The sequence below is a fragment of the Saccopteryx leptura genome, chromosome 2 (assembly GCF_036850995.1).
Source record: "Saccopteryx leptura isolate mSacLep1 chromosome 2, mSacLep1_pri_phased_curated, whole genome shotgun sequence".
NCBI classification, from domain to species: Eukaryota; Metazoa; Chordata; class Mammalia; order Chiroptera; family Emballonuridae; genus Saccopteryx; species Saccopteryx leptura.
The window spans coordinates 8,478,888-8,491,789 of NC_089504.1; the positions used below are offsets into that span (position 1 = coordinate 8,478,888).

Here is a 12,902-nt window from a genome sequence, read left to right on the forward strand (position 1 = left end):
TGTGCCCCCTTGCCTGCACCGCCAGCTTGACAACGTGCTGTGCTGTTTCGTCCACCTTTTAGAAAAACAAAATCCCTTTGACCTCGCTTTCCTCTACTAGCTATCACCCCCTTCCTTTCTCTTTTTCCCTTGAAGCAAAATTCTTTGAAAGATTTGTCTCTATTCCTCTTCCCCTTTCTTGGGTGCCCTGTGCAGTCAGGCTTTTGTGCCCACTCCTGCCTCAAAGACCCCTGCTCATGCCAAGGTTCCCTAGCAACCTCCACTTTGTAACCCCCCCCTCCCCCCAGCTGCTCTCAGATCCGGCTCATCTGGTCGGAGTGAAGGACACAGCCGGTCACGCCCTCCTTAAACAGGGCCTCTCAGGACCCGCCCGCTCCAGGTTTCTGTCTGGCCACTCCGCAGTCTTCGTCTTCACTGCTTCCTCCTAGCTCTCTCCCAGTCTCTCTATCGCTTTAGTCTTGTGACTCCAAAGGTCACTTACATGCTAAAGACACCCCCTGGATAGCTCTGGCCAGCACTGTCCCCTGAGCTCTGGGCTTGACCGTCCAGCTGATCGCTCAGGGTCTCCCCCAGGGAGGCACTGGTGAGTCCAAACCAAACCCCAGATCTCTCCCCAAACCTGCTCCTATTTAAGGCCCTCTTCCCAGTGAACACATTCTCTCACTGCAGGTGAACTAGTCTCCACTCTTCCGGCTGCTCGGGCCCAGACCGCAGGGTCTTCCTCTTCTCTTCCTCTCTAGCCCGCGTTTGAGTCATCAGCAAGTTACCTTGGTTCTCACATTTAAAGCACTGCTTTCAGGGTGTCTGACCATGTCCCAGCACCGCCGCTGCTGTCGTTGGGGTCCAAGCCACTGTCGCCTTTCGCCAGGCGAATGCAGCCACCTGGTATCTGCTCTCGCCACCTTTACCCTCCGCTGTTAGTTCTCACGCAGGGGCCAGAGTGCCTTCTCCACCTGAGTCACGTCACGGCGCCCCTTGACTCAAGCCCCATTCGCTCACAGAGTCGAGTGCAAAGGCCTGCCATCCGCCAGGTTGGCCGGGTCTGTCCCCTCTGCTGCGGTCATTCTTGTGCTCTGCACCCTCCCTCACCCGTGTGGCCACTTCGGCGTCACCTCAGACATACCAGCAGAGGGCCTCCAGTTCCGACTTAGTTTAGGAAAGTAAGCAAAGTCTGGTTTTTTTTCCTTCTTATAGAATGTATCGGGGTGACACTGGTTAACAAAATGAGCGAGTGTTTCCTGAAGCCTGGTACTGAGAAGTGTGTCCCCGCTCCCTGTGCTGGTGTCCCTGCCTGGCTCTGCCCTGCAGTGGCTCACGCTGTCCCTGGCTGTGCCTTTCGTTGGACCATCCCTGTCCTGGGCCCAGAGAAGATCGTTCACTATGGTTGCAAAGGGCCTCCTGAACGAGGGGGCCAGGGAGGGGGGCGGGGCCAGAAGAACGTCATTGCGCCCCCAAAGGAGCTCAGAGTCAATGGTCTTCACTTCTGTGACTTTCTCCGTCCGGCACGTGGAGAACAGGGTGACATGCACTCTTGTCAATTTTAAGATACATTTCTTTGAAGAAAAGTCCTTTTAAGCATGTAGAAAAAGTTCTACAGAGGTTACAAACTGGGTTCTGAATTAATACTCTGATGAATCTGGAATTAATGAGGAAAAATATCTTACTGTCTGGTAAGGTGTTACGGGCTCTACAGGAACAATCCTGTTTAATCCTCACCACAGTCATGAGAAGTAGGTTTGTACTTTAACATACTTATCTGGAAGTTACCACTTAGGTTATGAAGAGTCACATAGAGAAGAAGGCTACTACTTTGTGGGCTTTTCTAGTGTTCCTTGAGTGATTATCTTGAAAACATCAGCAAACACAGAGTTCACTCTTTATACTAAAATTTATTGTTTGTATTAAAGGTAAGTCATTAGCAGTGTTTTTTAGCTGCTGGTCTGCTGACTGGTGCCGGTCCACCAGAATTTTCATGCTAGTCTGTGATTTAACCACCCTGATACCACTGTGCTAAGGTCACAGCCAAATTTTCTTTTCTTTCTTTTTTTAAGCAAAGATTGAGCCTAATCAAGATAGAGATTAATTACAAAGAAAAAAAGTCATTAACATATCATCTTATGTATACTTTCCCCCCTAAAGTTTATCTCTCTCAAATAACATGTAACTAGAAGTTACAATACCTAGTATAAAATATTTTCATCTTTAACATTCACTGAGATAAAAATTTCTCTATACCAAACTCTGATTTATAGGAACAATTTTTATTTCATTTTATTAATAGAAAAGAACTGACTTCAGTGACAAAAATCAGCTTCAAATTTTGGAGGGAACAGAATCATTCTGCAGTGCCTTGTGGAAAAGGGCTTTTATTGTATAGGGTCTGTGACCAAGATAAGAAGCTGGAACAAAACAAGGGAAGAAGTGTGCTGGAATGAGTTACAGATGTGACCTGGGACACTGGGGGAAACCCTCTGGTTCTCCTGGGCTTGTCACCAGGTACTATCAACCTTCTGGGGAGAAGAGGGACATGGAACACCCAAGCCACATCCCTGACCCAAAGAAATGGGAGGAAGTGACACAATCTGGAAAGATGAGGTGGGTCAGGGAACCTCTGGGATTTCCAAGACCTTGACCCATGTGTGGTCTGAATATACAGAGATGCCCTTCTGATGGCCCGGTGGATCCAGAGCAGGGGGAGTCAACCTTTCTATACCTACCGCCCACTTCTGTATCTCTGTTAGTAGTAACATTTTCTAACTGCCCACCGGTTCCACAGTCATGGTGATTTATAAAGTAGGGAAGTAACTTTACTTTATAAAATTTATATAAAGCAGAGTTACAGCAAGTTAAAGCATATAATAATAATTACCAAGTACTTTAGGTCGGATTTTCGCTAAGTTTGGCAGAATAAATCTTTATACAACTTACTATAGTTAAATCTATCTTTTTATTTATACTTTGGTTGCTCCGCTACCGCCCACCATGAAAGCTGGAATGCCCCCTAATGGGTGGTAGGGACCAGGTTGACTACCACTGCTCTAGAGCAGGGGTCCCCAAACTTTTTACACAGGGGGCCAGTTCGCTGTCCCTCAGACCGTTGGAGGGCCACCACATACAGTGCTCCTCTCACTGGCCACCAATGAAGAGGTGCCCCTTCCGGAAGTGGGGCGGAGGCCGGATAAATGGCCTCAGGGGCCACATGTGGCCCGCGGGCCGTAGTTTGGGGACGCCTGCTCTAGAGGAGCAGACACACCCTGAGCCCATGCTGAGATGTAACCAGAAGATGAGCAGAGCCAGAGGAACCTGCACCGCCAGGGGCTCCAGCGGCGAGGAGGCCACCAGAGCCACCTGGCCCAGAGGGCCCGCTCCGCCTGCTGGAGTCAATGCAACTTCAAATATGGCACCAAGAGTATGTCATTCATGCTTGTCTCCACACTCCCTTTTCATCTGGGGTTTCATTCTTTTAGTCTAAAAGCCTCCTCGATCTTTCTGTTCGTAACTTCTTAAACACCTAAAACCCCTCCCATCCTCTCACGTAGTTTAAAGGGGGAAAAAAATCTACATCAGTGTTTAAAGCATCTGTTGTTTTCTTTCTTTCTTCATTTTTTAAAAAATTTTTTAGCCTGACCAGGCGGTGGCACAGTGGATAGAGCGTCAGACTGGGATGCGGAAGACCCAGGTTCGAGACCCTGAGGTCTCCAACTTGAGCGCAGGCTCATCTGGTTGAAGCAAAGCTCATTGGCTTGAGCCCAAGGTCGCTGGCTCGAGCAAGGGGTTACTCGGTCTGCTAAAGGCCCGCGGTCAAGGTACATATGAGAAAGCAATCAATGAACATCTAAGGTGTTGCAACATGCAACGAAAAACTAATGACTAATGCTTCTCATCTCTCTGTTCCTGTCTGTTTGTCCCTGTTTATCCCACTCCCTGACTCTCTGTCTCTAAAAACAAACAAACAAACAAAAAACAAAACAAAAAAACCTATTAAAAATAATTTTTAGACATATTTCAGGCCATAATATCCTAAAAGGGAGATTTATTGTTGGAGAGCTTCCTTGTGAAACCTTCTCCCAACTTATCCCCCATAAATCTCGAATTCTGAAAGACAATGTTTTCCAAACAAATTTCTCTATTAATAATTGGCTTTCCTATACTTATTAATCAACAATTAATTAATCAAACTATCTGTCCCATGTGATATAACCAGCATCACCATTCTCTATTAATTCAGTTCTAGGAAAAAATATGTTTTCCTGTTTTAGTTAGACTGGGCAGCCTTACCCATGTAAATATGTTACTACTGTTAGCTATAAAAATATCCTTTTTATTGTAGTATAATATTAGCATTTGAAATGCTGCAAATCCTTGAAGACCCTATTTGGCACTTTTGGTTGGCCCAAACCCACCCCCTCCCTTACCCAAGCTAACCCAGTGGAGGCCAGATACTAGGTAGATGCTTATTTCATTAGCACCTGAAAAACAGCAGAAAGTAGAATAGTAACTGTGGTTAAAATTTTGGGTGATGGAATCCCGAGGGCCCCGAATGTGAGCCCTGGTTCCGCTGTTCTGCATGACCTTGAGAAGGGCAGTTCACCTCTCCGGGCCTCAGCGGCCTTACCTCCAAACTACAGATGATGCCAGTACCTGACAATTAAAGAGACAAGGACTCCAGCATACTGAGCATAGCACATGGCACACAGTAAGGGCTCCCTGAATGGGAGCTATCACCTTAACTGTCACCCCCACATCCTGAAGACAGGGCCACAGGCCTGGGGCGGAGATTCAGCTAGGAATGAAATTCTTAGATGCCCCTTACAGTACGGTTAAGGACACAGGAATGATACAGTAGGTAAATCTAAGGCTAAGTCTCTTTAAATTGTGCCCCAAGAGGGACAGTGGATTTTAGCAAGTAGAGAGACGAGCACACGGTTCACTTACAGTTGTAACACAAGAGCAGCCCGGCTTCCCCGTCCTCGTACACATCAATAGCTGCAACAAAGTGGACCTGCAATGACAACGGGCAGTGGTCATGGGCAGGCCAGACACTGAGGCTGCAGACTTCCCGAGCTATAGCGCGCGGCCGTGGCCCTGTCTGTGTGTGAACATCTCCAGCTCGCCAGCACCCCGCGCCACATAGGGGCCGTGGCTCCAATCCATGGCAGGTAGGAGAGAAAGGCATGGCGTGCCTGCCTTCCTCCCCAGGGCTTGCTCACGGCTCGCATCCCTGTGAGAAGCTCTGTAGGCAGGCATCTCTGCTCTCTCTAGTGAAATGACTCATCATGTCACGTGCTCCAGTTCCCAACTCAATCTCACCTCAACCCTGGTTAGCAGATGCTCTAACTCCCATTATACAGAAGAGGCTCAGAGACATGTAGTCACTCTAGTCCGTCCGCTAGTCAGTGTTGCAGCCAAGATCTGAGCTGGGCCGCTGGTTCCGCCTCAGGTGTCCTGGGACTTATAGTTCGATGGCACTTATCTGGCCAGAGACTCCAGGCTGTAGCGGGTCTGAATGTGTCCACTCTGCCAGCCTGTGAACTTCCAGAGGGGAGGGGCCGGATGTCCCCGTCATGCCTTGTGATGTGGCTGTGGGCGCCACAGCACGCTGGGTTTAGGAGCCTGGCCTTCGGAGTCAGACGAGTTTGAGTCTGCCCCTGCTAGTTACCAGCTGTGTGGTTTTGGGTACTCCTCTTTTCTGAGCCTCAGTTTCCTTTTCTGCAAAATGGGGACATGAACAAGTACTTCCCCCAGACTATTGGGGAGATTTTGCAAGACAATGCTTACAAAGTGCTCTGGTACGGAGCCAGGTCGTTCAGTGGTGGCCATGCTCATTATCACTGTGGGAGAGTTAGCCTGGCAACTCAGAGGTAAGGCCCGTGTTAAGTGTTTGGGTGGCAGGTGGAGGGGTGAGGAAGGGACAGGAATCGAGGAAGTTCAGGCAGCCGTCCAGACTGAGAGCTATCATGGCGGCAGAAAGCACCAGGTAGACTGGCATCAGGTGGGTCTATCAGGGGACCATCCCAGGACTGTGCTGACAGGTGGACAAGCTCGGCTGTACTCAGAGGTTCAGGCTGCAGGGCAGGCAGTGGTGGAGCTCCAGTCACAGGCTGGGGTCAGGGACAGAGCCCACAGCTTGGACCTAACCACTTCCCCTGAGGTGCTCCACAGCCTCTTGCTGGTGCTTCTGAAACACTTCCCTCTGGAGCTGGGGCTGTCTGAGCCCCGAGGTAGAACTGCAGCCTGCAATGGGGGTGGGGGCAGGGACGTGGAGGAGACGAGAGCAGGTACCAGGGCAAGAAACCAGGCCACCCACTCCACAGGGTGCCGCGCATGTGGCAGGCAGCCACGAGTGTCACCTGAGCAGCACACACGCTCTGTGTCCCCTGTGTCCACTGCGCTCAGGCCCGTGCTGCAGGAAGGCCACGGCTGACTCAGCTCTCTGAAAGCATGCTGCTCGCGGCCCTGCCGTTTCTCTAGGGCTCATCTTCCCAGTTAGACAGATTCCTTGCAAAGACGTGTCACACTGTCTAAGCCTGTCTGCTGCTTGGCAAACCCTCGGCAACTCTGATTTACCAGCGTAGGGAATATGGGCCCACTTAGGGCCAGGGAGGGTTTACAAAGTATTTTAAAAAGCATTTTCTGGCCCTGGCTGGTTGGCTCAGCGGTAGAGCATCAGCACGGTGTGTAGAAGTCCCGGGTTCGCCTGACCAGGCGGTAGCACAGTGGATGGAGCGTCGGACTGGGATGCAGAGGACCCAGGTTCGAGACCCCAAGGTTGCCAGCTTGAGCAAAAAGCTCGCCAACTTGGATCCAAGGTTGCTGGCTCGAGCAAGAGGTTACTCGGTCTGCTGAAGGCCCGCGGTCAAGGCACATATGAGAAAGCAGTCAATGAACAACTAAGGTGTCGCAATGTACAACAAAAAACTAATGATTGATGCTTCTCATCTCTCCGTTCCTGTCTGTCTATCCCTGTCTCTGACTCTGTCTCTGTAAAAAAAAAATAATTCTATTTAAAAAAAAAAAAAAAAAAAAAAAAAAGAAGTCCCGGGTTCAATTCCCAGCCAGGAGACACAAGAGAAGCGCGCATCTGCTTCTCCACCCTTCCCCCTCTCCTTCCTCTCTCTCTCTTCCCCTCCCACAACCAAGGCTCCATTGGAGCACAGTTGGCCTGGGCACTGAGGATGGCTCCATGGCCTCCTCCTCAGGCACTAGAATGGCTCCAGTTGTAGCAGAGCAACACCCCAGATGGGCAGAGAATTGCCTTTTAGTGGGCATGCCAGGTGTATCCCAGTTGGGTACATGCAGAAGTCTGTCTCTCTGCCTCCCCACTTCTCATTTCAGAAAAATACAAAAAAAAAATTTTTTTAAAGCATTTTCTCACCTGACCAGGCGGTGGCGCAGTAGATAGAGTGGCGGACTGGGATGGATGCAGAGGACCCAGGTTCGAGACCCTGAGGTCACCAGCTTGAGCGCGGGCTCATCTGGTTTGAGCAAAGCTCACCAGCTTGGACCCAAGGTTACTAGCTCAAGCAAGGGGTTACTTGGTCTGCTGTAGCCCCATGGTCAAGGCACATATGAGAAAAGAATCAATGAACAACTAAGGTGTCGCAACAAAAAACTGATGATTGATGCTTCTCATCTCTCTCCCTTCCTGTCTGTCTGTCCCTATCTATCCCTCTCTCTCTGTCTCTGTTTAAAAAAAAAAAAAAAAAGAAAAGAAAAAATAAGCATTTTCTCTTAGGGAAAAGCTTGTATCTTTTTTTTAAAAGCATATCAAAGAAAAAAGGAAATTTTAGAATTGTTCCTCATAGCTTTCAGAAAAACAAAACACCTATTTTTAACCCAATTTTTCGTGAGTCCTCATGAATCTTAGAAAACATCCACAAACACTCTAATGAATTACCAGAATATTAAGTATAAGCAAAGAATAATGATCACCAGAAAAAGGTTAAGTCCTAGGAAGCTAGTTAGCAAGGGAAGGCCTGACTGGACGGAGACCTGCTAAGCCATGACTGTCCGGCCCCCTTGACGGTCACACAGAGTTTTGAAAAGAAAGAAGGGAGAAGAAATTTCAAAGGCCAAACCGGGCCCTTCCTCCTCGGAAGTCAGCAGGCTGGAAGAGATGACAGGTTCCCAGCTGCTGGGGTGGAGGGGGTCCTCCTGGCTTTAAATCAGGGAGAACTTCAGGATAGTTTGTTCTACTAGGTCCACATTAGCATCACCCGGGGCAGCGGGGGTTGGGGGAGGCTTAAAAGATTCAGTTCCCAAGCACCACACACTCAGAAGTCCTGAGCTAACCGACCTGGGTGGGGAGGGGGCAGCCATGACCCTTCAAAGCTTCCTAGTCAGAGTTGAGAAGCGGTGTCTACCAGCGGTTTCAAAACTTGTCTGCACATCAGAATCACCTGGGGGTCATTAAGAAGAATCCCGAAGCCAGTGCCACACCCAAGACCTGAGAAATCTGGGGTGAGACAGGGACATTGGTAGCTTATGAGGCTCCTCCTCGGGTGACCGGGCTGGCAGACAAGCTTGGGCCCCAGCAATACCCACATAAGAGAAATGACAGTCTGATCTATGACAGGTACAGCTGAGGACAAGAAGCCCTCCCAATAATATCTATATGGTTTCCTGATTTTTCTATTTCTTCAAATCTTGCTTTTGTGAAGGGTTAAGCCTTCTTAATACAGTAATTAGCAATTTTAATTTTATTGAATGTTTATGTAGGATATGGCCTAATACAAATTATAGTTTTTATTTCTTTTTTTATTTTTATTTAATTTTTTAAATTTTTTATTTTTCTGAAGTGAGAAGCAGGGAAGCAGAGAGACTCCCACATGTGCCCGATTGGGATCCACCCAGCATGCCCACTAAAAGGCGATGCTCTACCCATCTGGTGTTGCTCTGTTGTGGCCAGAGCCATTCTAGCACCTGAGGCAGAGGCGATGGAGCCATCCTCAGCGCCCAGACCAACTGTGCTCCAATGAGCCTTGGCTGTGGGAGGGGAAGAGAGAGAGAGGAAGGAGAGGGGGAGGGGTGGAGAAGCAGATGGGCACTGCTCCTGTGTGTCCTGGCCGGGAATTGAACCTGGGACTTCCACATGCTGGGCCGACACTCTACCACTGAGCCAACCGGCCAGGGCCTAGTTTTTATTTCTTATAAAACCTAATTCTGCTGTCTCCTGGCCCAGCTGAACAGGGCGCTGTCACAATTCTGCAGTGTCCCGGGTCCCTGAGCTGGGGTGTGGGTACTGCTCCTCACAGACGTCAGTGGCTCAAGTATTACCCAGCCTGGCCCTGATGCACAGCAGTGAACGGGCCGAGAGAGCTCTGTGGCCACTAAGTCAGCATCTGCGTGGAGCAGCTGTGGCGACAGGCGAGTCACCAGCTCTGGGGCGTGAGTGAGTGCTCACTGCCCTCCAGGGCACCAACGTTCAGACCCACAGTCATCTTCAGAGTTCAGTCCAGTTTCAAGTGGGCCCTAGATTTATTCCGAACTGAGGACATCCCTGCGTTCAAAGGCTCAGGCCCAGGCTGTACAGCCCTGAGGATCGGCTCTGTCTCTCTCCGCTCGTCTCTCTCTCAGTGGGCCTGTGCGGGAAGGAGCCCAGTTGTGCCCTGCCCCGCCATCTCGGCCCCATGCTATGCGTCTGCAGAGCACACTCGCTCTTCCAGATGCGTCACCAAGCACATGCTCTTGTTTACTTATGTACTTTCATTTAGCTTTCTGACTGTTCATTTCTCTTTTACTGGGAAGAATGAAACCGCGGGGGAGATTGGGAAAAGATGAAGACGGCAATGGGACAGTTACATTAGATTGAACCATTCTGACTACAGAAAGGGCAGCTCCACATGGTGCTGCCTAATAGTACAGCACATAATACTGATGACAAATAACCTGCGATTTTAGAGAAATCCCAATGGTGGCGTCACAGAGCTAGGAGACACAACCCCTGGCCGTCTGTCCTTCCCGCTGGCCCCTGGAGCTGCCACTCACCCTGCTGGCCTCCACATGGTGCAGCCGGAAGGCCTCCCCTGTGCTCTCGTTCACCACATCGAACTGGTGTCGATAAGCCACGCAGATGAGATTGTCACTCTCTTCTGTTGGCCCGTCTACTAAGGTCATCACCATGGGAGAGTCGGACAGACAGATCTCCTGTGTGAGGGATGATGGTGCAGGAGAAAGGGGTCAGGACACAGAGCAGCCTTCCTACGCGCCTGCAGACCCTGTTCCTGCTGGGAAGGCAGGGGCGGGAGAGATGGCAAAGATGGGCAGGGATGGCATGAGACTTCTCCCTCCCACAACCTGTCCTCAAGACCAGACCTCTGGCCTGACCAGGCGGTGGCGCAATGGATAGAGCGTCAGACTGGGATGCAAAGAACCAGGTTTGAGACCCCGAGGTTGCCAGCTTGAGCATGGGCTCATCTGGTTTGAGCTAGGCTCACCAGCTTGGACCCGGGGTTGCTGGCTCGAGCAAGGGGTTACTCGGTCTGCTGTAGCTCCCCGGTCAAGGCACATATGAGAAAGCAATCAATGAACAAATAAGGTGTCACAATGAAAAAGTAATGATTGATGCTTCTCATCTCTCTCCATTCCTGTCTGTCTGTCCCTATCTATCCCTCTCTCTGACTCTCTCTCTGTCTCTGTAAAAAAAAAACAAACAAAACCCCAAAAAACAAAGACCAGACCTCTACCCACTGCACAGGGGAGGGGCCAAGGAGCAATTTCACAAAAGTGATGGTCCACGTTAGCCCTGAGAGAGGCTGGCCCTATCCTGTGGTTTAATAATAATTATAATTAAAAAAATATTTGCTAATTTTGTTGAGCACTTGACATGGTGCCAAGCACTGTTCTCACTTAATCCTTATAATAACTTTACTAAGTAGATAAAGCTGTTGTTCTATTTTACAGATGAGGAAACTGAGACTGAAAGGTCACAGGACTTGCCCATGGTCACATAGTTTATATGTGGTACAGCCAGGATCTGAAATCAGGAAGATTGACTTCAAAGCTCATGTGCTCCATAAATGCACATGTTCTATGTAGACATTTATTAAAATTGCTAATAACTGTATTAAGAAGACTAACACCTAATTAAAGAGATTTTAGCTTACTTGTCATGCTGTTCTATCCCCCTAAATGGAATATTAGCAGAAATAGATATTGACATAATTTATATTTAATGCACTGGTTTTTAAAAAGCCACCAATGGTAAGATCAGGGAAGCTTCTCTCACAAGGTTCCACCCTCAATTGATGGGCAGATCCTCGTGACCAAGGCAAGCAGGGCCACCTTGCCCACAGCTTCTTCCCACCTCTCCAGCCCCCAAAGCCACCACCATGTCTAGCTCGGGTCCTGCAGCAGCCCCTTGTCTCCACTCCTGGCCCCTGTGCCGTCCTCTGTCCAGTGGCTGCCGGATCAGTCTTTTTAGAACATACCACTTCTCTGCTTCAAACCTTCCAGTGGCTTCCCCTCACTCACAAACCGAAGTCCTTGGCTGCGGCCTGGTCCCCATACTTGGGCTCCCTGCTGTACCGGCTCCAGCCACCCCACTCTGCCCGTGCCCTCACCAGGGTCTGGAGTGCCCTTTCCACAGAGACCCTCAAAAGTCACTCCACATCGCATCTGCATCTCTGCCCAAGGCAGCCAGCCTTTCCTGGGAAGGTTTCCGAGCCGTCCTTGCTCAGGTGGCTCCCCAGCGCCCTCTAGTCCCCAACCCTACTGTACTGTCACCCTCAGGACCCGCAGGGCAGGCGCGTGTGCCTATGTCAGTTATCCTGCAACTAGACGCCATCCCCAGGAGGAGGGAGGCTCAGCTTTGCTCTTTGATGTGTCCCAGCGCCTGGGACAGCCCTGCAGGTGCGCACTGGCGAGAGGGAGGTTGGCGGGGACGGGGAAAGCCTCGGAAGCCTCAGTCCTCTGGTCGAACAAGGGCGACAGGCGAGGGTTCCCCTGGTGGGCTACTGTCTGTGGGACAGCCCCAGGGGATGGCGGGCTCCAGGTGGAAGAGTCGGTCTCGTGACACCCTGGCCAGGAGAGAAAACCTACCCTGATGTACTGGAACTCTTCGACAGGCGACTCCGACAGGGGAGACAAGAGTGAGGGGCCGGTGGCCCCTCTTAGCTTGTTGTGTTTCCTCGTGATCAGCAGCAGTTTATTCCGAATGGCGACAACGACCCTCAGCTCCCTGCTATGGTGAGTGTTAATGGCATACAGGTGGCATCCTGGGAAGAGACAGAAATGACACCGACCATGGGACAAGAGGTCAGGAGCTCGACAATCTAGCGACACCTCAGACCCCGGGAAATTAAATACAACCCAGTGAAAGAACTAAGAGCAAGGCTGCCACCAGGCACCATGGAGAACCAGCGGGAAGCAGTGATGTTGTCTCTGTGACGTTTCCAGGTTAAAAAAAAATAACCAGTAACATCAAACTCCTACTGCTCTTAATTTCTGGTCAGACCCGGGCAGTCTGAGCAGAGACCCCGAGCTGGAAGAAGCGCCTCACCTTTCGTCTTCTCCAGCTTGTTGTCCCTGCAGTCGCAGCGGCCCCACACGGCCTGCTGGCCCTCGAGGCCCTGCTGCACGGCACTCAGCCTGAAGACGAAGAGCCGGGCGTCCTTTCCTGGGGAGGTGAGCAGACGGGGGGCGGTGGGTGGGGATTAACGTGCCCTGGGAACTGAAGGGGCAGATGGTGCGGGGAAGCTCGTGCAGAGGAATTAGGACCCCAGTGTTCCAGAATTCTGGAGAAACACCCCACTGCCTTTACCTAATGGCACATTGAAGGGCGCCCCCACCTTCTCTCCTTCACTCTTCCCTCCTCAGATAACCAACGGGCCACCCAGAAGCCCTGAGGTCAGGCACCAGGAGAGGAAAGTTGGCATGACCTAAGCGTCAGAGCCCGTGGCCCT

At 50.5% G+C, this 12,902-nt stretch overlaps 1 protein-coding gene across 4 annotated transcripts in view; it reads right to left on the bottom strand.

Annotated features, from left to right (window-relative positions):
• GARNL3 (GTPase activating Rap/RanGAP domain like 3) overlaps positions 1 to 12,902 on the bottom strand; it is a 129,022-nt gene that overhangs the window by 8,974 nt on the left and 107,146 nt on the right. For 3 of the 4 annotated variants that reach the window (XM_066367107.1, XM_066367105.1, XM_066367104.1), the window contains 4 exons: positions 12,500 to 12,616; positions 12,040 to 12,215; positions 9,988 to 10,146; positions 4,936 to 5,002 (listed from right to left, as the gene is read on the bottom strand). In XM_066367107.1, the coding sequence (XP_066223204.1) occupies positions 4,936 to 5,002; positions 9,988 to 10,146; positions 12,040 to 12,215; positions 12,500 to 12,616 (519 nt within the window). The remainder of the gene's footprint in view (positions 1 to 4,935; positions 5,003 to 9,987; positions 10,147 to 12,039; positions 12,216 to 12,499; positions 12,617 to 12,902) is intronic. The other variant, XM_066367106.1, reaches the window with a different exon arrangement.